This window comes from Microcaecilia unicolor, chromosome 4 (genome assembly GCF_901765095.1).
Source record: "Microcaecilia unicolor chromosome 4, aMicUni1.1, whole genome shotgun sequence".
NCBI lineage: Eukaryota > Metazoa > Chordata > Amphibia > Gymnophiona > Siphonopidae > Microcaecilia > Microcaecilia unicolor.
In genome coordinates, this window is record NC_044034.1 from 215,785,280 (window position 1) to 215,809,188 (window position 23,909).

The following is a 23,909-nucleotide window of genomic DNA, read 5'->3' on the forward strand; positions in this document are numbered from 1 at the left end:
TTGAACAGATTGAAGAGGAGAGAGATGGCTAAGTGGAAGACCTGTGAGAAGCAAGTTGCACTAGTCTAAGCGAGAGGTGATAAGAGTGTGGATGAGGGTTCTGGTAGTGTGCTCAGAAAGAAAAGGGTGAATTTTGGTGATATTATAGAGAAAGAAACGACAGGTTTTAGCAGTCTGCTGAATATGTGCAGAGAAGGAGAGGGAGGAATAGAAGATGACCCCAAGGTTACGAGCTGATGAGACAGGAAGGATGAGAGTGTTATCCACAGAAATAGAGAATGGGGGAGGAGGAGAGGTTGGTTTAGGGGGAAAGATAAGAAGCTCAGTCTTGGTCATGTTTAGTTTCAGATGGCGCTGAGACATCCAGGCAGCAATGTCAGACAGGCAGGCTGATACTTTGGCCTGGATTTCGGCTGAGATTTCTGGTGTGGAGAGGTAGATCTGGGAGTCATCAGCGTAAAGATGATACTGAAAACCATGGGATGAGATCAGAGTACCAAGGGAAGATATAGATGGAGAAAAGAAGAGGTCCCAGGACAGATCCCTGAGGTACACCAACTGACAGTGGGATAGAAGTAGAGGAGGATCCACTAGAGTATACACTAAAGGTACGCTGGGAGAGATAATAAGAAAACCAGGAAAGAACAGAGCCCTGAAATCCAAGTGAGGACAGCGTATCAAGGAGTAGGCTGTGATCAACAGTGTCAAAAGCAGCAGATAGTTCGAGAAGGATGAGGATAGAATAGAGACCTTTGGATCTGGCCAGGAACAGATCATTGGAGACTTTAGCAAGCACTGTTTCAGTTGAATGAAGGGGGCGAAAGCCAGATTGAAGTGGATCAAGAATAGCTTGAGATGAATGAAAGTCAAGGCAACGGCGGTGAACAGCATGTTCAAGTGTCTTGGATAGGAAAGGGTTTATAGCATATGCCGAGCGCCCATCTGCCTGACTAAATTTTGTTGCAGGCAGTTACATCAAGTAAAACTTGGTGTAAATGCTGATACCTAAATTAGGCACGGACTGGGTGTATTCTGAAACAACGCACATAGATTTTAGAAATGCCCATGACCTGCCCATTCCACGCCCATGGAGGAGTACCCTAGTGGTTAGTGCAGTGGACTTTGATCCTGGGGAATTGGGTTTGATTCCCATTGCAGCTCCTTGTGACTCTGGGCAAGTCACAAGGAGCTGCAGGTACAAATTGCCCCAGGTACAAATAAGTACCTGTATATACTATATAAACTGCTTGAACGTAGTTGCAAAAACCACAGAATGGTTCTTTATCAAGTCCCATTCCCCTCCCATGGCCATGCCCCCTTTTCAAATATGCAACTTAGAATTTACGCACATCATGTAGCAGAATACGCTTAGTCAGTTGTGGTCATAAATTCTAATTAAAGCCAATTTACTTGTTAACTAATTAAGTTGCGCACACAAATCCAGAATACGACTGGATTTGCGCGCGCAACTTACGTTGCACTTTATAGAATCTGGGGGATGGTTCCTAACTGGATCGAAGATAAAACCGGCATCATATGATCAAATGTCTTTCTTGAAAAACAAAAAATATATGTATATAGGGGAATACACAACACCTTGATCCAAAATATGCAGTAGAAAAACAAGGTGAAACAATGGAACAAAGGAGATTTTACATCAAAACAAATTGTTATGAGACATAGAATCTCTTACAGCGCACAGCTGTTTCAAGTCCAAACTTGACCATATACTTTATTATCATGTGTAAAATCTTCTTGGTCCACAATGAAATTAATTATAAATCTCTATTTATTCCATTGTATACCATGTTCAAAATAAATCACACTAAACATAATCTTTTTGGCCACTTACCTTGCTGAATGCAACCTCCAGCGCTAGAAAATCAACACCCGATGCTCACAAGATCACAACAGGAGTATTTTGGCATCTGCCTGCTTCCAGGGTACTCATAAATGGACCAGACCTAAAACTTCACATGGCACCTGGGACGCCATTCTTCAAAGACAAACCGTTTTATCTTTCTTACATTAGCTGCCAGTATCCTATGTGTTAAATTTTAAGGCACTGATGAAGTAATAAGTAGCCCATTATTTCACTGAAATGTCGAGGACTTGTGAATCTTCAAGGCCTCTGTGGTCAGAAGCAACACACACTGCATATTTTATCAGTGCGACAGTTTCATCTGGCAGAGACGCAATTAAGAGATTTTATTGTAACAGCTCAGTTGGCTTAGAACAAATTTCTAGTTCAGTAAAGGTTCATGGAGAATATTTGAGCTTTTAGAAAGCAGTTAAAGAAACTGTTTTTATGCAGGTATTGTTTTCTTAAGGAGCAGTGGAGTGGCAGGATGGGATATTATTATATTAAGGGGTGGTATGAAGAAAATGAAATTGATATTTGAGGTAAATCATGTAGTCATGATTTTGTTTTGGTTTATGGTGTATTGTTTAAGCTGTTTTTATGAATGTTATTCTAGTCTTTGTCTAGAATGGTAGATGGGCAGGATATAAATACTTTTAAGTAAATAAAGAAGGATGGAAGTTAGAACCACGTCTAAGATCACTGGTGGCCTCTTGGCTGGTTTGAAGGTTGGGGTCATCTACCTGCTGCTGGTTCTGTCCTCACATTAGTGGGGTACTCCTGATGTGTAAGAGAATGTGATTATTTTAGGACTGGACAAAGGGAGCCAAGCAGAAAGCCTCACAATAGAGTCCACACTCCATCGTGAAATCACCGCTAAGAAAATACTGCATCATGCTGTAATCAATGAGCATGCAAATTACTACCATGTTAAAATTGCGGCATTACTAAATGTTACCTTTTATGTTAGCGCCTCAGTGGTGACTAGCTCAGGCACTGACAGGAAAGATGACATTGAATTAAATAAAAAAAAACGTCAGTACCCTGACCCAGCTCTCTGCCTGGCTCTTATTTCTGGAAGTCTAACAGCCACCCTCCTTCTCCCTGACCTGACCCAATCAGATCCTAACCCCACCTTGCCAGCAACAGTAAAGCATAAAATATCTCACCCCCGATCTCAACCCCCCCCCCATCCCCAATATCAACACACCAAAATCACTGGTGGTCTAGTGGGCTTCCTCCCTTCCCCCACACCAACTGCAAAATAAACCTCCCTAGTGTCTAGTGGCACCCCCTAATCCCTGACCTCTTTCTCAAGCCCCCACCAGATCCCTCTTCATACCTGAAGGGAGGAGCGATGCCCATTTGTTCTTTCCTCCAGTGCCATCATCTTCAAAATGGCCCTGCACATTGCATCATGGAACGTTCTGGGTGGGACCAGCTTATCATATAAGGGAGATTAGCCCAACTCAGTGCATCCAGCCAGGATGCACGGCATAGGGCACCGCTATTTTGAAATGAAGGCACCGGAAGTAGAAGTGGTCATAGCTCCTCTCTTCAGGTATGGGAGAGAGTCTGGAGGCTTGGAAAAGGATCAGGGAGGTTAGGGGGTAACACCAGGAAGTTTTCTTTTACAGCCAGGGGTGGATGGTTTGAGATGGGAGAAGGGAGGGGACCCATAGACCACCAGGGATTTCTGTGCTGCTGTTGGGGGCAAGGGAGGCCGATCAGGGGGTCCACTAGACCACTAAGTATTTTATGTTTTACTGTTGGGGAACCAGGGTCAGGTTGGGTCCGGGACTGAGAAGGAGGGAGGGAGGCTGCTAGACTTGGGATTGGTGCAGAAAGCAATGTAAGGCAGGGTGGTTGGGTTGGAATAAGAGACACATCTCAACCAATCCTTCTACACTGCCCCAGATCTGGCGCAAAGTTTCCTGCACACAGTGTGCAGGAAAAAATGTTTTGTTTTCATGGCTACAGAATAGTTAACAACTGCATTAACATGCATTTAAATGTAGTCTGTGGTAAGGGTTTCCAAGTAAGTTAACCCTCATGCTGAAACCTTTTCTACATTGCTGTCCCACAATAAAATTGTATTAAACCCACAGTAAACACATGGGAAGTTTCTGCATCAGCCCCAGAGTTAGGTGGCTGAGGCTCTAAGTGATTAGAAATGAGTCCTTCAGCTTGTGCTTTGAAAATCTACATCTGATATTTTTTTGGCATTTATTTCTACTTTTGACCTTGTCCTTCAGATACAGTACTGTTTATATTTTCACATATTTGGAGTGAAAAGTATACACAGCTTGTTATCACCAGGTGCCCTGTGCTTTCTTTCTTCTTCTTCCCTGAGTCCGTGCTGAAGATGATGTTGATACTATATTTATTCTTTGTGTATCAGCACAAAGCCTCTTTGGGAGTTCTGATGAAAAACAGCACAGCAGCATTTCTAGTTTCCTTAGATTCCTAATAGTGAGATCAGCTAATTAGGAGGAGCCTTCAACAACTTTAATAACTAATAAACCTTCAGGAATTAAATTGCTATTGGAACAAAATGGATTGTAGTTGTTGGTTCTGATCACTTTAATTGCCCATGAATTATTTATAGTAGCATTGCTTTAACTGTGACAAAATTGGTGCTTATTTTCTTTTGAAGAAAAGGCCTCCATCACTTCCCACAGCTGGCCTGTTGTCTTCTAGGCCTGCCTGGACCTCAGTTACTTCTGGCCAGCTCCCCTAACTTGCTGCTAATGAAACACCTGGATTAAGTTGCAGGGGACAGGTCCTGAAATTATACCCAGGTCCTCTTTATAACAACACAGCCAAGGCTTGTAACCAAGGACCAGGCACCAGGGCTCTAATTCTTCAACTGTGGGTCCTGAATCTGGCTACTAGATGTCACCATTGTGTAGTGACCTCAGCACCCTCTCCGACAAAGTCTATGAACTCTGTCTGCACTGCATTCCTAGCCACCCTAAGGAGAGGAAAACTTGAGCTGTCCTTCCACCTGTTAGTGTGCAGCACTGCCACTGAGCTATTGTTACTTAGCATAGATCCATCCTTTGTGCAAAGGAAGGCCAAAGAGTGAATCACAATTATCAATTTTCATGTATTTTCACTTCTTGTAGTTTCTTCTCTCCCCATGTTCAAGATAGAACAGCTAAAGTAATGCCTGACAAAGCCTTGGGCTTGGAGCTTTGGGGGATGGTAGGAATAAAACTGAAGGCCCGTCCCTCTCTCTCCCGACCCCCCCCCCCCCCCCCCCTGAAGAACTCCTGGATTTGTGGTTCCTTCCTGTCCCTTAAGAAGCCTGATGAGGTGGAAAGGGAATGGTTGATAAGCACCCTGTAGCAGTCGGTGCTGGGCCCTTCTGATTCTGTCCTTTGTTCTCTTGACACAGCTGGAAGAGGAGGAGGAAGATGAGGATTTGCGGGATGTGGTGGTCTACGACCAGAGCACGCGGGACGTGAGCTGTTTGGCCGCAGACAGTTTCCTCTTCATCCTCCTGAGCAAGCTGGAGAGCTGCTTCTACAGTGTCTCAGTGCTGGCAGGTAAGAAGTGGAATGGGGAGAGGGCATCATATCCCAGAACACACTAACTGGTGCTGGCAAATGGTGAACACAACTGAATTTTCACACTTTTTTTGAATAAATGATGTACACTGTGGGTTGGTCTAGTGGCAGGAAAGTAGCCAGACTTCTCAGTGAGAGGGGGCCAGAGCCCGAGGTGGGGGGGCACATTTTGTTCTGCCGCCCTGCCGCTCCCCATCCACTGCCGCAGCAAATACCTTGGCTGGTGGGGGTCCCCAACCCCCGCCAGCTAAAGTGTTGTCCAGTGCCAGTCTCCGGCGCCACCGTATTGCCTGCCCTGCTCTGTCTTCCCTTCACGTCCTGCACGCTCCTTTTAGTGAAATTGAGCATGCTCAGTTTCACTAAAAGGAGCGTGCCAGATGTGAGGGGAAGACAGAGCAGGGCAGGCAGCACCAGAGACTGGCCTGGGCAATGCTTCAGCTGGCGGAGGTTAGGGATCCCTGCCTGCAAAACCAGGGGCCCAGAGGAAATTGGGGGGGGGGGGCAGGCCCTCATGGCCCCACGTAGCTAAACCACTGGTCCAGTGGCAGTGCTACGTGCTATAATCCAAAATACCTGAGTTTGATTCATAGGCTCAGCTTCTGCTTTGGTAGGCCATTGAGGGCCAGGGAGATACCTAAAAACAGAAGAACATACTAGGTTGCACAGGAGTTAACCTGTGTAACCTGTGACTAAGGATTGTCATCGCAATGCATGAGCCAGGTGTTAGGATTAGAAGGTTAAAAATGGGGACAACCTCCCAGGTAGGCACAAATGAAGGTTCTTGGCACTGAAGCGCAGTAGGCATTGGGTACAGCTGGACAGGAAGCCTGAAGGAGCAGGAAGAAACTGCTTGTGCCTCTCACAAGTGGAGGAGTAACCTAGTGGTTAGTGCAGAGACCTGAAAACCAGGGGAGCTGGGTTTGATTCTTACTGCAGCTCCTTGTGACCTTAGGCAAGTCATTTAACCCTCCACTGCCACAGTTACAAAATAAATACCTGTATATAATATGTAAATTGTTTTGACTGTAACCACAGAAAGTTGGTATATTGAATCCTTTCCCCTTTTCTTGTATTTAAAGAGACTCCCTTAAAGTCTATTCTGCAGCCCTTTATGCTGTAATCTGGTGTTTACACAGAGTCCTGTGAAGGGGCAGCTGGCAGCCTCTTGACTTCGACTTATAGGGGTAAATTCTCAAAAGATCACTGAAATGTAGCTGCTAGGTTAATATTTTGGAAAACTCTGCTAGATCATATAAGTCCTCGGTTGGAAATAATGCATTGGCTGCCCGTGAAATCTCGGTTTATTTTTAAGGCACTTTGCTTAGTGTTTACGTTTTTAGATGGTTTGTGCCCTGTAAGGGGATCTCAGTTGGTGAATGTACTGACATCTAAGATGGTCTCTAGAAGATGTAACTATCTACTGTTAACTTTTCCTTCAGTTAAAACATATACGGTTTATGGCCACTTTTACTCGTTTGGGAAGCTTGCCAGGTGCCCTTGGCCTGGGTTGGCCGCTGTTGTGGACAGGATGCTGGGCTCGATGGACCTTTGGTCTTTTCCCAGTGTGGCATTACTTATGTACTTATATATGTACTCAATCATTATTTCTTTTTAACTGTTCGCTTTTGGATTAACCTTCTGTATGAATTACGTTCAATGAGGAATTATTTTATGATTTGCAAAGCCTTGAAAACATATTTGTTTACTAGGCCTGGGAGACCTTAACTTTTTATTGTTTGCAATTGCTCATTATTTTTTCTGTCTGTCTGTGTAATTCCTGATAATTTGTTTCATTTTCTTATTTAACACTTGTTGTAACTCGCTTTGAATCTATTATTAGAGTTGGCGAGAGATAAATCCTTGGTAACATAACACAACATATCATGAATGCTATACTGGCAGTTGAGCGTGCAACTGCCATTATAGAATACTAGCATAAGTTGGTATTTACATGCATAACTTTAGGCTTCTGCACTTAAAGTAGTTCAATGTCTGGCATAAATTCTCACAGTTAAGTGCCTAAAGCTAGCATTCTGTAACCTGGATGCATAGCAGCCTGACCCACCCATGCTCTTCTCAGGTCCATGCCCCCTTGAAGTTGCGTGCTCTGGAATTTGAGCGTATATTTTATAGAATTCCAATAAAGGGTAGTTACGTATGTAACTGGTAATTGGTGCCAATTATAGCCCATTAACAGCTAATATATACTAAAATATCACAAAGTTTACTCTTCTCTAGGAATAAATATCCCTCATAACAAAGAGAACAAAAAATAATAGATTTATACAATACTGGTGTGTTTATATTTAACAGTGGCAAAACCCCTATCCCAAACCATATTCCAGTATGACTGAAGGTTAGGACAAGAGAATAACATATGTTCCAAAGTCCCCACAGCTGATCTACATGACCAGCATAGGTTAGAACGTTTATTATTCTGTGTTGTTTAACTGGAGTCCAGATTGTCCTGTGCATAATAAAAAAACAAAGATTGCAACATAGAAGCCGAAGCTATAGGTCTATTTATCTTGCACCAAAATAAGGGAAACAGACCGAGAAGACCAGTCGCTCTTCTGGGACTGCCGCCAGCCCAATATGGCCACTGGCAATAGTTCCGGGTCAAGCGTGTGTCTTTTCCAGTGAGGGAAAAAAACGGAAATTGTTAGTGAGGCAGTAATCGGGCATCACTGCATGCTGCCCGGTTATTGATGGATTACCGCAGGAGCCCTTACCACCATCTCAGTGGGTGGCAGTAAGTGCTCCCCGCCGCATGGCCACGCAGTAAGACTTATCTTACTGCGTGGCCATTTTTGGGGGGGCTACCAGCTGCAGTGAAAAGGGCCCTAGCATGCGGGAATATCGCCCCCCACCACTATCACAGGGCCCTTTTTCCCACAGCTTAGTAAAAGGACCCCGAAGTTACCCCACCAGAATAAGAACAACAGGCTCCATTTATGACAGAGAGTCTTAAGCAGATTGAATACCCTACCCATATTCTCTTGCATCATTTCCAAAATGGAAGATTTAAATGTTAACCCTAAATACTTAATACCATTTTTACACCAGCAAATAGGCACAGATGCAAGGTTTTCTTTTATACAATAAACATTAAGTGGAAGTAACTCAGTTTTCATCCAGTTGATAATATAACCAGACAGATTCCCAAAGTCCCCATCTACCTTGAAAATGTTAGGAATGGAAGTCTCTGGGAAAGAATAAACTCCGCTAAGCTAACCGCCCCACCACATTCTCTGGCAATGAATTCCAGAGCCCAATTACACGCTGAGTGAAGAAAAATTTTCTCTGATTCGTTTTAAATTTACTACATTGTAGTTTCATCGCATGCCCCCTAGTCCTAGTATTTTTGGAAAGCGTAAACAGACGTTTCACGTCTACCTGTTCCACTCCACTCATTATTTTATAGACCTCTATCATAGCTCCCCTCAGCTGTCTTTTCTCCAAGCTGAAGAGCCCTAGCCACTTCATAGGGAAGTCGTCCCATTCCTTTTATCATTTTCGTCGCCCTTCTCTGTACCTTTTCTAATTCCGCTATATCTTTTTTGAGATGCGGTGACCAGAATTGAACACAATATTCGAGGTGCGGTCGCACCATGGAGCGATACAAAGGCATTATAATATCCTCGTTTTTGTTTTCCATTCCTTTCCTAATAATACCTAACATTCTATTTGCTTTCTTAGCCGCAGCAGCACACTGAGCAGAGGGTTTCAACGTATCATCAATGAGGACGCTGAGATCCCTTTCTTGGTCAGTGACTCCTAACGTGGAACCTTGCATTACATAGCTATAATTCGGGTACCTCTTTCCCATAATCATCACTTTGCACTTGCTCACACTAAACGTCATCTGCCATTTAGACACCCAGTGTCCCAGTCTCGTAAGGTCCTCTTGTAATTTTTCACAATCCTCTCGCGATTTAACAACTTTGAATAACTTTGTGTACTTTGTCAAACACCTTTTGAAAATCCAGATATGCAATATCAACCAGCTCACCTTTATCCACATGTTTGTTCACCCCCTTCAAAGAAACGTAATAGTTTGGTGAGGCAAGATTTCCCTTCACTAAATCCATGTTGGCTTTGTATCATTAATCCATGCTTTTGAATAAGCTCTTTAATTTTGTTCTTTATAATAGTCTCTACCATTTTACTCAGCACTGACGTCAGGTTTACCGGTCTATAATTTCCCAATATGTCTGTATTCGCTTTAATGCATTTATGTATGAACTTGCATCTGTGCCTATGTGCAAAGAAGATCTATATACATCAGTGTCTTAAATTATGTGTTTATACAGATGCACAGTGCATGTTAAATTTAATTTAGGCATTTATAATCTGCTTAACTATCAAGTTCAAGGTGGAGGACAATCATACATTTATATGCAGGTACTTTCTCTGTCCTTAGAGGGCTTACAATCTTGGTTTTTGTACATGAGGCAATGAGTTGCCCAGGGTCACAAGGAACTGCAGTGGGCATTGAACTCAGGATGCCGGGATCAAAGCCCACTGCACAAATCATTAGGCCACTCCTGTTCTCCATGAGTGTGTCCTACAATAAGCCCTTTTAAGCAGCATTAGGCATGTATTAGTAGCCTAATGCAGCTTAGTAAACGTGCCCCCAAAGATTTATACCCTGTGGAGACTGATGTTTTGGAAATGCCATTTAGAATGAGTTGAAATTGCCTGTTTATGCCCAGTTTTCACAACATTTGATAAATTCATCCCCACATCTGTGTGCGGATCGGTGTATTGTCCATGCGTACAAGTCTGTGTTTGTTTAATGTGCACCAACACATCTTAACTCTTCTGTCTGAAATTGTTCATCTTATCCTACATCAGGCTGCTAAATATTTCCAGAGACAATGATTATGGCCAGGGACCCATTCCAAAGATCCACTCTAAGTGCCAAAAATCAATGGATCTTTAGCAGAGGAGCAAGGGAGAGGAGACAAAGGAGAAGTTTTTGCAGTGTAAGGATTTTGACTTCTCTGAGGCACTGACTCAGTGTTATCCAAACCCAAAATCCTTCAAACCAGAGGGAGCCAAGGTGAAACAGGCAGAAAAAGAAAAACGGGGAAAGAAAAGGAAAGAGGAGAAGAGATCAGGGAACACAAAGGGCAAAAGGGGGAGTGCTGCGGATGAGAAAGGTGTGAATATGAAGAGAGAAAGCTGAGCAAGAGGGCAAGAGTTAGAGTGACAGGCATCCAAGAAAGAAGAGGCTGACTGTAAAAATTCATTATGTCAGAATCGCACTGAAATTACTGTGTACAGTGCAAAAGCAAATATACAAATTCTAGAAGAGTAAAATAGTTTCACCTGCATTTGTAGACAGAGTTTACTGGCCCCGCTTACATTTCTGGAACCAACTTCATTCTTGTAGTAAACAGTTTAAAACCACACTGACTGAATCACTGGCCTTGGACCTGCATTATTTTACATTTTCTTCTTTTAAAACCAATTTCACAAATAAATCACCAACGTTACAACAATGGCGAAGTGGTATGATGGATTTCATGAAATTTGAACGACAAATAGCAGAAAGCAACCATGATCCCAGTTTCACAGAGAAAGTTTTTTTCAAAATCTGGCATCCATTCTGGCAGACAATCCCTAAAGGGGGCAGATCTCGAATTCTCAACCTCTAAGAACTGACAGCAAGAGACTAAGACAAAGATGTTGATTAATATCCTCCTAGGGTGGGGTAGTTAGTGGGTGGGTTTTAAGGGGGGGGGGAGGGGGAGGAGTAGAATTAGAATAAGGAAATAATAGAAGAAGTTGTTAAGATTAAGGTTTCAACAGAAGTAAATGTTATGAAGCGAGAGTAGTGGACGCAATTCTAGACATGTTTAGATCAAGTAGAGAAGACTAGTTGTAGAATAGGGAAGGAAGAATGTGAATTACAGCAGGAAGTAAGACAATAGTGGGGTGTAGCCCACCTGTGAATACTTAAAGCATTATAACTCTAGTAAACAAATTTTGGAATAAATAACATGGTTGGAGCATAAGGTATAATAGGGAGGGGGAGGGGGGGAGAAACTGAGAAAACAAATCTCTACAAATGCAATATGTACAATGATGGTAGTTTCATAAATGACATCGGATTTTGTACGCTATGATAGAAATTGTACCAAGTTTATAATGTTGATTATCAATAAAACAGATTTAAACATAAAACCAATTTCACTTGTACTAACAAAAAATTGAGTACAACTACCTTGCCTGTAGTTAACTCTATAGCTTATATTTGCTACAAAAGTACTTTGCTTACTGGTAAAAGTCAAGATAGCAGGTTGAAATACTAGAAAAACCTAACATCTATTTCAGTCTGTGACACATTTAAAATATTTGCTCCTAAAATCTCTCTGTGATCAGCAATAGGGGTGAGGCTCCATCTCTTTCAGTCTGCGGCTCCTCACTACCTCTCCACCCTCATCTCCCCCTATGTTCCCGCCCGTAACCTCCGCTCACAGGACAAAGCCCTTCTCTCAGTACCCTTCTCCACCACTGCCAACTCCAGGCTCCGCTCATTCTGCCTTACCTCACCCCATGCCTGAAACAATCTTCCTTTACCCATACGCCATGCCCCCTCCCTACCCATCTTCAAATCTCTGCTTAAAACTCACCTCTTCAATACTGCCTTCGGCGCCTAACCGCTCGAGATAGATAGAATGCCCCAATCCATCCACCCTATCAGATTAACTGTTCACTCGTCCTCTAGATTGTTCACTTGTCTTTAGATTGTTCTCTTGTCTTTTAGATTGTAAGCTCTTTGAGCAGGGACTGTCATTCTATGTTTGAATTGTACAGCGCTGCGTAACCCTAGTAGCGCTTTAGAAATGTTTGTTGTTGTTGTTGTTGTTGTTGTTGTTCTTAGACTTAGAAGGTTTGTGGGACCTGCAGTATGGGGCCAGGGCCAGTGCAGAGGTACTGGGTATCACAGGCAACGCTGTCCCCATCCCAATGAATTTACTTTAAGCATAGGCGTAGTTTGACTGTTTCATTTGGGGGGGCAAAGAATGGGCGGAGCATATTAGCATATCATTTGCATATATACATATGCAAATGAATATGCTAATATGGAGGAAGGAAATGAAATTTACAGGCAAAATATCACAGATGCACATTTCAAAAAGCTGACACATTTCAATTAATAAATTATGAATAAAATACTTTTATTTACCTTTGTTGTCTGATCATTTAGTTTTTCTATTCGCTTTGATCCCAGTGTCTTCTGTTTTATGCAGTGTCTTCTTTCTAGTAGGCTTCCCTCTGCTCCCCACCCTCCCAGTCCCATCCATCTCTTGCTCCTTCCCTCTGCTCCCCACCCCTCCCAGTCCCATCCATCTTCTGTTCCTTCCCTCTGCTCACCATCCCTCCGTCCCATCCATCTTCTGCTCCTTCCCTCTGCTGTGCCTCACCTCTCCCAATCCCATCCATCTCCTGGTCCATCCCTCTGCTCCCCAGCCCTCGCAGTCCCATCCATCTCTTGCTCCTTCCCTCTGCTCCCCACCCCTCCCAGTCCCATCCATCTTCTGTTCCTTCCCTCTGCTCACCATCCCTCCGTCCCATCCATCTTCTGCTCCTTCCCTCTGCTGTGCCTGACCTCTCCCAATCCCATCCATCTCCTGGTCCATCCCTCTGCTCCCCACCCCTCGCAGTCCCATCCATCTCTTGCTCCTTTCCTCTGCTCCCCACCCCTCCCAGTCCCATCCATCTTCTGTTCCTTCCCTCTGCTCACCATCCCTCCGTCCCATCCATCTTCTGCTCCTTCCCTCTGCTGTGCCTGACCTCTCCCAATCCCATCCATCTCCTGGTCCATCCCTCTGCTCCCCACCCCTCGCAGTCCCATCCATCTCTTGCTCCTTCCCTCTGCTCACCTCCTCTCCCAGTCCCATCCATCTCCTGCTCCTTTCCTCTGCTTCCCACCCCACCCAGACCCATCCATCTCCTGCTCCTTCCCTCTGCTTCCCACCCCTCCCAGTCCCATCCATCTTCCCTCTGCTCCCCCCCCCCCCCGCGAGGTCCAAGATGGTGACTCCGTTTACCCCCTCTCTTCCTCCCTCCCTCCCTCTGGTGCAGGCAACAATCTTCAGCTTTTTCAGCGTTCCTGGCAGCGGTAGCGATGTACACGCTGCCTTCGGTCTGCCCCGGAAGCCTTCTCTTCAAGTTCCTGTTCCCACCTATGCGGGAACAGGAACTTGAAGAGAAGGCTTCGGGGCAGAGCCAAAGGCAGCGTGTACAACGCTACCGCTGCCAGGAACGCTGGAAAAGACTGCTGCCTGCGCCGGAGGGAGGGAGGAAGAGAGAGGGGTAGACGTACACGCTCCTCTCCATCCGCTTGGCTTCCCTGCCCTCTCTGTCTGCGTCCCTCCCGAAAGGAAATGACGTCAGAGGAAGGCGGGACGCAGATAGACAGGGCAGGGAAGCCAAGCGGATGGAGAGGAGCGCGTGCTTGCATGTGGTTTTTTGTTTTTCTTTAACTAATGGCGCGGCGGCGCCTCGCGTCATTTGGGGGGGCATTGCCCCCCCTCGCCCCCCCCAGTCTACGCCTATGACTTTAAGGCCTCATAGACTCTCCCTTATGATTTTGATAATTAAATACAGCATCCATGATCATCCTAACACAATCTGTCCCAGAATAATCAATCTGTATAATGCAGATAGGAGTAGAGGAGTAGCTTAATGGTTAGTGCAGTGGGCTTTGATCCTGGTGGCCTGGGTTCAGTTCCCACTGCAGCTCCTTGTGCCCTTGGTTCTATGTATGGAAGCACCTGTATGGAATTAGTCTTATATGGTATATGTTGTTTACGTTTATTGTGCCCATATGAATATGCCTCCAGTAAAAATGTTGAAACATAATCCTCTAGGGACAGAGAAATTACCTGCATATAGGGGGAGATTCTATATATGTCGCCTAAAAAATCCATGCAGAAAACATTGCCGACTAAGCGTATTCTATAAGCAGCGCCTAGATTTAGAATACGCTTAGTTGATATCCCAGCGCCTAAAACTATATGCCTCCATTTACACCAACAAAAATGTGGCGTAAATCCCTGCATGTAGATTTACGCGCACTGGGCCATATTCTGTAACTACGCGTGTAAATTTCAGAATGCCCACAAAATGCCTATTTCCCTGCCTATAACCACACCCCTTTTTTTGCTTGCGCACTTTAGAAGTTAGGCACAGTGCGTTACAGAATACACTTAGCGAGTTGTGAGCTTAAATTATAATTATTGCTAATTAGTGCTCATTATTACTTGTTAAGTGGTTATCAACGCTAATTAGCTTGTTAAGCCAATTAAGTTATGCACGTTGTTATAGAATATGCCTGAATTTTGGCACAGATCTCTAGACGCGACATATAGAATGCAGGGGATAATGTGTACAGCACTGCATACGCCTAGTAGTGTTGTCGAAATGATTAGTAGTAGTAGAATTCAGCAAAAATTTGGGCACTAATTACCAATTTTATAACTGCAATATTGCGCGTAGTTGAGCTTTTGGTGCTTATGTCTAGGCATGAGCTCGTACACAATGTGAATGGTTGTAACTGTTCATGCCCAAATACTGGCAGTTATATGGGTAGTTGACAGTATTTCATAACTTAGCACCTAATTGCTTGGCAAACCCTTGACCCACCCACGCCCCCTCCCATGTCCATACCCCCTTGGAGTTGTGCGCCATAGAGATTCGGGGCTAAATTTTAGATTGTGAGCCCACTAGGGACAGAGAAAATACAAATAAACTGCTTTAAATGTCCCACAGAAAGGCAGTAGATCATAGTAACATATATTAACATAGTAAATGACGGCAGATAAAGACCTGTACAGTCCATCCAGTCTGCCCAATAAGATAAACTCATTATACATGGTATGTGATACTTTATATGTATACCCGAGTTTGATTTGTCCTTGCCATTTTCAGGGCATAGACTGTAGAAGTCCTGCCCAACACTACCTTTGCTTCCCAGTTACCCATTAAAACAAAAACTGTATGCACATAACTACAAATTAGTGCCAGTTAATGCTTATTGACACAAATTGTTGGTATTCAGTGCCAATTTAGCACCAACTAGCTACTTTAGGGTTCCTTTTACAAAGTAGCATTACCAATTATTGTGTGCTGAATGTGAAGAAGCCCATTCAGTCCTCATGAGCTTCTTCGCATTCAGCGCACACTAATCGGTAATGCCGCTTTGTAAAAGGAGCTCTTAATCACATGCATAAATGAACCCTTGCACCTACTTGTGTGCCTCATTTTTAGCACCCTTTTATAGAATTTAGGGGATCATACGCCCATAGACAGACACACATATACATATACACACACATATACATGTATACACATTTACACACACATATGCAAGCATATATATACACACAAATATACATATATATATATATACACATATATATGCACATGTACGCACATTTACATATATACAAATATACATACATATATACAAGCACATATACAAACACACACTTATACACTCACACACACATACACACAAACACAGCAATCTCCAAAAGTCATTTACCTAATAAAATAGGTGATTTGAAAACAGCCTACCCTCTCTAGGAATAAAACTACGTGCTGAAGGTTCTTCCAGTTCATGGAGCTGTCCAGATGTGTTATTTTGCCTTGATTGCGTTGCACTTTGCTACCCCCCTCTCCCAAGAAGCTGCCACTATAAGTGACTGTCTTTTCTGCCAAATGGTTGAACTGGCCCTGAAGAGGTCTACCTGTTTCTCCAGTCCCTATAAAAGGATCTATCTCTCTCTCTCTCTCTCTCTCTCTCAGGAAACCTTACTGGCATGATAATTTGTATGCCCTGCCAAAAATCATACCTAGTGTATGACTGGATTATTTTAATGTGCTGCACAAGGGGCTTCCAGCTAAGCAACTTAAGCTAACTTAGTCTAAAATGCTGTTGCATGTTTACTGTCTGTGGGTTATGAGACTATCAGGCTCATTTTCGAAAGAGAAGGATGCCCATCTTTCGACATAAATCGGAAGATGGGCGTCCTTCTCACAGGGTCACCCAAATCGGCATAATTGAAAGCCGATTTTGGGCGTCCCCAACTGCTTTCCATCGCGGGGACGACCAAAGTTCACGGGAGGCATGTCGGAGGCATAGCGAAGGCGGGCTTTAGGTGTGCCTAACATATGTGCGTCCTCGACCCTTAGAGGAAAAAAAAAGGGTGTCCTTGACGAGCGCTTGGACGACTTTACCTGGTCCTGTTTTTTTTACGACCAAGCCACAGAAAGGTGCCCGAACTGACCAGATGACCACCGGAGAGAATCGGAGATCACTTCCCCTTACTCCCCCAGTGGTCAATAACCCCCTCCCACCCTAAAAAAACATTTTTAAAAATACTTTGTGCCAGCCTCAAATGTCATACTCGGGTCCATCATAGCAGTATGCAGGTCCCTGGAGCAGTTTTAGTGGGTGCAGTGCACCAGGCAGACGGACCGAGGCCCATCCTCTCCCCTACCTCTTACACTTGTGGTGGTAAATGTGAGCCCTCCAAAACCCACCAGAAACCCACTGTACCCACATCTAGGTGTCCCTCTTCACCCTTAAGGGCTATGTAGTGGTGTACAGTTGTGGGTAGTGGATTTTTTGGGGGGGGGGATTTGGGGGGCTCAGCACACAAAGTAAGGGAGCTGTGTACCTGGCATGTCAGGGAGACCAGTGCACTACAAATGCTGGCTCCTCCCATGTCCAAAGGGCTTGCATTTGGTCATTTCTGAGATGGGCGTCCTTGGTTTCTATTATCGCCGAAAATCAGAAACGACCAAGTCTAGGGACGAACATCTCTAAGGACAACCTAAATGTCAAGATTTGGGCGTCCCTGACTGTCTTATCGAAACAAAAGATTGACGTCCATCTTGTTTTGATAATACGGGTTTCCCCGCCCCTCCACCGGGACGTTTTGCGAGGACGTCCTCAGCAAATCTTCGCATTGAATTTTAATTACCAAACCTTAGACCATTCTTCTAGCTTCTGCAGATCCTTTTTCATGTTTTCCACTCCCTCCTGGGTGTCCACTCTGTTACAAATCTTAGTATCATCCGCAAAAAGGCAAACTTTACCTTCTAACCCTTCGGCAATGTCACTCACAAATATATTGAACAGAATCGGCCCCAGCACCAATCCCTGAGGCACTCCACTACTCACCTTTCCCTCATCCGAGTGAACTCCATTCACCACCACCCTCTGGCTTCTGTCCGTCAACCAGTTCCTAATCCAGTTCACCACGTCGGGTCCTATCTTCAGCCTGTCAAGTTTATTCAAGAGCCTCCTGTGGGGAACCATGTCAAAAGCTTTCCTGAAATCTAAGTAGATTACGTCTATAGCACGTCCATGATTCAGTTCTCCGGTCACCCAGTCAAAGAATTCAATGAGATTCGTTTGGCACGATTTACCTTTGGTAAAACCATGTTGTCTCGGATTTGCAACTTACTGGCTTCCAGGAAATTCACTATCCTTTCCTTCAGCATCGCTTTCATTACTTTTCCAATAACCAAAGTAAGGCTTACCAGCCTGTAGTTTCCAGCTTCTTCCCTATCACCACTTTTGTGAAGAGGGACCACATCCGCTGTTCTCCAATCCCACGGAACCTCTCCCGTCTCCAAGGATTTATTAAACAGATCTTTAAGAGGACCCGCCAAAACCTCTCTGAGCTCCCTCAATATCCTGGGGTGGATCCCGTCCGGTCCCATGGCTTTGTCCACGTTTAGATTTTCAAGTTGTTCATACACACTCTCTTCCATGAACGGTGCTATATCCATTCCATGCTCATATGTACTTTTGCCAGTCAATTGTGGTCCTTCTCCAGGATTTTCTTCTGTGAAAACAGAACAAAAGTATTTATTTAGCAAATTTGCCTTTTCTTCATCATTATCTACTTAGCGGTTCACAGCATCTTTCAGTCTCACAATTCCCTTTTTAGTTTTCCTCCTTTCACTAATATACCTGAAGAAATTTTTGTCACCCCTCCTTACATTTCTAGCCATTTGTTCTTCCGCTTGCGCTTTCACCAGATGTATTTCTCTCTTGGCTTCTTTCAGTTTCATCCAGTATTCCTCTCCGTGTTCCTCTTCTTGAGTTTTTCTGTATTTCAGGAACGCCAACTCTTTAGCCTTTATTTTCTCAGCCACTTGCTTGGAGAACCATATCGGTTTCCTTTTTCTCTTGCTTTTATTTACTCTCCTTACATAAAGGTTTGTGGCCATGTTTATAGCTTCTTTCAGCCTGGACCACTGTCCTTCCACTTCTCGTTCGTCCTCCCAGCCCATCAGCTCCTTCCTTAGATATTCCCCCATTTTACTAAAGTCAGCATGCTTGAAATCTAGGACTGTGAGTTTTGAGTGGCCGCCCTCCACTTCAGCTGTCATATCAAACCAAACTGTTTGATGGTCACTGCTGCACAGGTGGGCACCCACTCGGACATTTGACACACTATCCCCATTAGTGAGCACCAGATCCAGCGTCTCTCCCTCCCTCATGGGTTCCATCACCATTTGTCTGAGCAGAGCACTTTGAAAAGCATCCACGATCTCTCTACTTCTTTACGATTCCGCAGATGGAACCTTCCAATCTACTTCCGGCAGATTGAAATCTCCCAGCAACAGCACCTCTCTCTTCTTTCCCAACTTTTGAATATCTGCGATTAGATCTTTATCTAGTTCCTCCAATTGTGTCGGAGGTCTGTAGACAACACCCACGTGGACAGAGGTTCTATCATCTCTTTTTAAGGTGATCCATATCACTTCTTCCTTTCCCCAGGTCCCCAGGTCACTCTCCAGCTGACACACAGCCTGCCCTGGACTGACCAGTAGCACAGCAGCCAGCCCTGGACCAAACTGCAGCAGAGAGGGCCTGGGAGGAGGTGGTCATGGACCCTGTCTCCTGGGAGGTGCCCCTCTCCCCACAACAGGGCCACACCCAGCAGGGTGATGATGAGGAGGAGGATCCATGGATCCATTGAGGCACATGCCCCCACTGGAGGGGGAAGAACAGGCAGGCCAACATCCCCCCAGGCAGCAGTGTAAGGAGCCTCCCTCCCCACACCCTGGAAACAGCTGCCATGCCTGTGGCCGAGCCCACCCTCTCAGCCATCCTAGGCCAGCTCCTGCTGCAGGTCACAGGCCTGTGCACAGACATGCAACAGGATGTGGGTGCCATGAGAACCATATAGGGGCAAATCTTCAGTGAGCTGAGGATGCTCCTTGAGGAGCAACAACAGCCTGAATGAAAGCTAAGGACTGGTTTTTATTGCCATTGTTCGCATTTTTTATTTATTTTATCAAATACAACATTCACAGATATTTCCATACAAAGGTTTATGCCACCATTCTCTAAAATATATGTACATTCCCTGATCTGCAAATCTGACAACTGCTGTGGTTCTGTGGACTCCTAGGCAAGCCCTGGGAATTGGAGACTGTAGAACGGGGGGGGGGGGGGGGGGTCCAAAGGGCCTCAGTGGACACAGAGCAGCTCCTCCTTAATTGAGTGCTTTACCAGAGGGCTTCCCAATTGAGAAGGATCCAATGTGCCCTTCATCACAAGAAGGCCCAGTAGGTCTTAAACCTGCCACCCCCAGGATGCCATACCACACCCCAAACTATTATGCTATGCCTCCAGTAGCTAGAAAAAGGTGATAGGGAATGTGTAGTGGGCTGCCCCAGCCAGCAATAGCCTTTGAACCCAGGTTGCCCATTCCAGCACCTGATACAGGTGTAAGGTATATAGAAGCTGCTACCAGGTTCTACACAGGGAGAGGGAGAGAAACACACATGACTGCATTCTCCCTTTCCACTCCCTTCTCTCAGATCATGGCTGTAGGGCATCTGTGAGTGGGGCCTTTCCTGAGGCAAGACTTTTGGCCAGATATGCCCTTGCCAGTTCCTGGGGGCATCCCAGGCCCTGGGTGAGGAGATGCCCAAGGAATCTGTCTGAGAGAGATGTGCAGGTTGCAGTTCCTATAGGTTTCCTTGTGTACTGGGGTGAGGGTGAGGTGTGGGTGAGGAATGCATCAAGGAACTGGGCAAGGCAGTTGGAGATGGAGGGCTGGTGAGGCCTGCACAGAGGTCACAGAGGTGCTATATGGCAGCCCTATCAAAACATACCTAGTCAGGCATTGCTGGTCACTGAGGTCCATGAAGTGGGTCCTGGGTCTAAATACTCTGAGATTGGGGTATTTCCTCCTAGGCCTCCCTTCCAGACTCTCATCCACATCCAGCAAAGCGTCAGCCACAATAGTATTCAGCATATCAATGACTGATGTGTAGGTGTCCCACCACCACAGGTGCAACTCACTAAACCCAGAAACACCACTGTGCACTCCTCCACCTACTGTGCCCAATTAGACCCATCTCCAGCACCCATCACTCACTCTCCCAGCTCCAGCACACAGTGCTCACACAAACAGCAGCAACACAAAGCACAGTGACAAACTAAGAGTGGGCAAACAGAGAAACAATGAGAGACAGAAGACAAGGAGGTAGGGTTTGAATAGGAGGTGTAGGAGTTTGGGGACTGTGAGGGTTTGTTAGGGGGAAGGGGACCAGATACAGCAAGGGCTGGGCGTGGTTGGTTGGCTGGCAGGTGTGGGCAAGGACTTGAGGAGGTGAGACACAGATGAGGCAAGGAAAGAAATGTGAGGGGGTCAAAGGTTCAGCCAGGGGCAAAGAAACAAACAAAGGTTACAGACAACGCAGCAGTTCTCTACTCTTTCATAAACCCAGTGGCATTCCTAGGGGGGCTGACACCCGGGGCGTATCGCTGATGTGCCCCGCCCCCCGGGTGCAGCACCCCCCCCCCCGGAACAGCGCGACGCCCCCCCCCCCCCGGCAAAAGAACCCCCGGGTGCACGCCGCTGGGGGGGGGGGGGCGCCTGCCGGCTCTTCGTTTTCATGCTCCCTCTGCCCCGGAACAGGAAATAACCTGTTCCAGGCCAAAGGGAGCATGAAAACGAAGAGTCGACAGACGCGCGGCACCCCCCCCCCCCCCAGCAGCGTGCACCCGGGGTGGACCACCCCCCCCCCCCCCTTGGTACACCACTGCATAAACCAACAATTTCACTTCTCCATTCTCCAGCTCAGCAAAATCACAAATGGGTCCAAAGACAAGTTTGGTCTTGAGCTAGTTGCTTTTAAAGCAAGTCTAATACACAATGTTTTTCTTTCTGGCACAAGGAAATCATTTTGCTATCCATTATTGCAAAAAAAAAAACAAACAAAAAAAAACATACATCACTTAACAACTCCCATCTCACACTCATAACACGCACCTGAAATGGCCACTCTCAAGTTTCAGTTTAAAATTTGATCTACTGCCCAATTGAGGCCTTCTAGTCCGGTTTATAACAATTAAATGTTATATAGGAATGAAAGAAATGCCATTTATAACAGGATAGAAAAGCAAAGAATAAGGAGATGAGATGGAGGGAGAGGCATCCTAAACAGTGATACAGCTTTAATACTTCAAAAAACAAGTTTTTATTTTCGCAAATATCGGACTTAAAACTTTTTTTTTTATATTATATAGTTTAAACATTTTCCTGAGAAAAAGACATCCATCTGCCCCTTGCGCTTCTTTTTGCATGTTCTTTTCTTTTGAAACGAGCTCCTTTATATAATATTTTATGGTTATTTTCTAATGATTTTTTTGTGTTTTACCTTCGTGACATCTCAGTCTATGTGTTCCTTGTATTTTTATTATGTTGTTATTTATTTAACTTTAATTATAACCAAAATACCCCCACTGTTTCTCTGTGGGAACTCTAGAAGGGAGAAAATTATCTGTGTCTCTTTGGGACCTGAAGTAGGAATGGGTTTCTCTCTCTCTCGGACTTACAAGATAGGTCTCACTCATTGTGTTGTATGTACTCTTCAGCAGTTTGATTTTCATCATTCTCCCTGTTCTCTTCTGGGGAGCAGTTGAGTCACCTTCACTTTTGCACAATCTATAGTTTGGGTAAAATTATCACTTCCATGAATCATTCTGGTTTTCCAACTGATGATGTTGCCCGCTTTTGGATCTGATCAATTCTAGTCTGTCAGGAGACTGTCCCGTAGACTGGAAAAGGTCTATTATTCATCCGTTGTTTAAGAAAAAAAAATCTGTTTTGTAAGCTGTCATCCAATCTCAAATCTTCTGTCTGGCAAAATTAACTAAAAATGACATTATTCAACAGCTTCTTGCTTTCTTAATAGTTAATAACACCTTTCATTAAGACTGCAGCAGTAATGTTTTTTTGATCCAGTTAGACTTGAGCACACCTTTGATATAATTTACCATTCCTTCTTTCTTTCCAGATTAGAACATAAGAGTAGCCATACTGGGTCACACTGATGGTCTGTCTAGCCCAGTTTCCTGCATCCAGCAGTGGCTAATCCAGGTCACCAGTACTTATCAGAAACCCAAACAGTAGCAACAGTTCATGCTACTGACCAGAGGGATTAAGCAGTTGCTTCCCCATGTCTATCTTAATAGCAGATTACGGACTTTTCCTCCAGGAGCTTGTCCAAACCTTTTTTAAACCCAGACGCACTAACCGCTGTTACCACATCTTCCGGCAACAAGTTCCAGAGTTTATTCATTGAGGGAAAAATATATTTTCTCCTATTTGTTTTAAAAATATTACCATATAACTTCATCGAGTGTCCCCTGGTCTTTGTACATTTTGAAAGAGTAAACAATCGATTCACGTTTACCTGAAAGATATAATGGCACAATTTGACAAATTGAAGAGTAGCAAATCGCCTAGACCAGATGGTATTCATCCCAGAGTACTGATAGAATTGAAAAATGAACTTGCAGAACTATTGTTAAATATGTAATTTATCTTTAAAATCAAGATGGTACGGGAAGATGGGAGGGTGGCCAATGTAACGCCGATTTTTTAAAAAGGTTCCAGAGGTGATCGAGGAAATTATAGAGCAGTGCGCCTGACATCGGTGCCGGGTAAAATGGTAGAGACTATTATAAAGAACAAAAATTACAGAGCAAATTCAAAAGCATGGATTAATGAGACAAAGTCAACATGGATTTAGTGAAGGGAAATCTTGCCTCACTAATCTACTACATTTCATTGAAGAAGTGAACAAACATGTGGATAAAGGTGAGCCGGTCGATATTGTGTATCTGGCATTTGACAAAGTACCTCATGAAAGAGTCCAGACGAAATTGGAGAGTCATGGGACTTTTCTTTTAGGAAATTATCCAAACCTTGCTAAGCTAACTGCTTTTACCACATTCTCTGGCAACAAATTCCAGAGTTTAATTACTTGTTGAATGAAGAAATATTTTCTCTAATTCATTTTAAATTTACTACTTAGCAGCTTCTTTGCCTGCCCCCTAGTATTTTTGGAAAGAGTAAACAAGCGATTCATGTCTACCCATTACACTTCACTCAGTATTTTATAAACTTCTATCATAT

At 44.5% G+C, this 23,909-nt stretch overlaps 1 protein-coding gene across 1 annotated transcript in view; it reads left to right on the top strand.

Moving 5' to 3' along the window:
• Window positions 1-23,909, top strand: part of DUSP8 (dual specificity phosphatase 8) — a 186,283-nt gene that overhangs the window by 80,343 nt on the left and 82,031 nt on the right. The window contains exon 3 of the mRNA XM_030201239.1: window positions 5,262-5,412. Within this exon, the coding sequence (XP_030057099.1) occupies window positions 5,262-5,412 (151 nt within the window). The remainder of the gene's footprint in view (window positions 1-5,261; window positions 5,413-23,909) is intronic.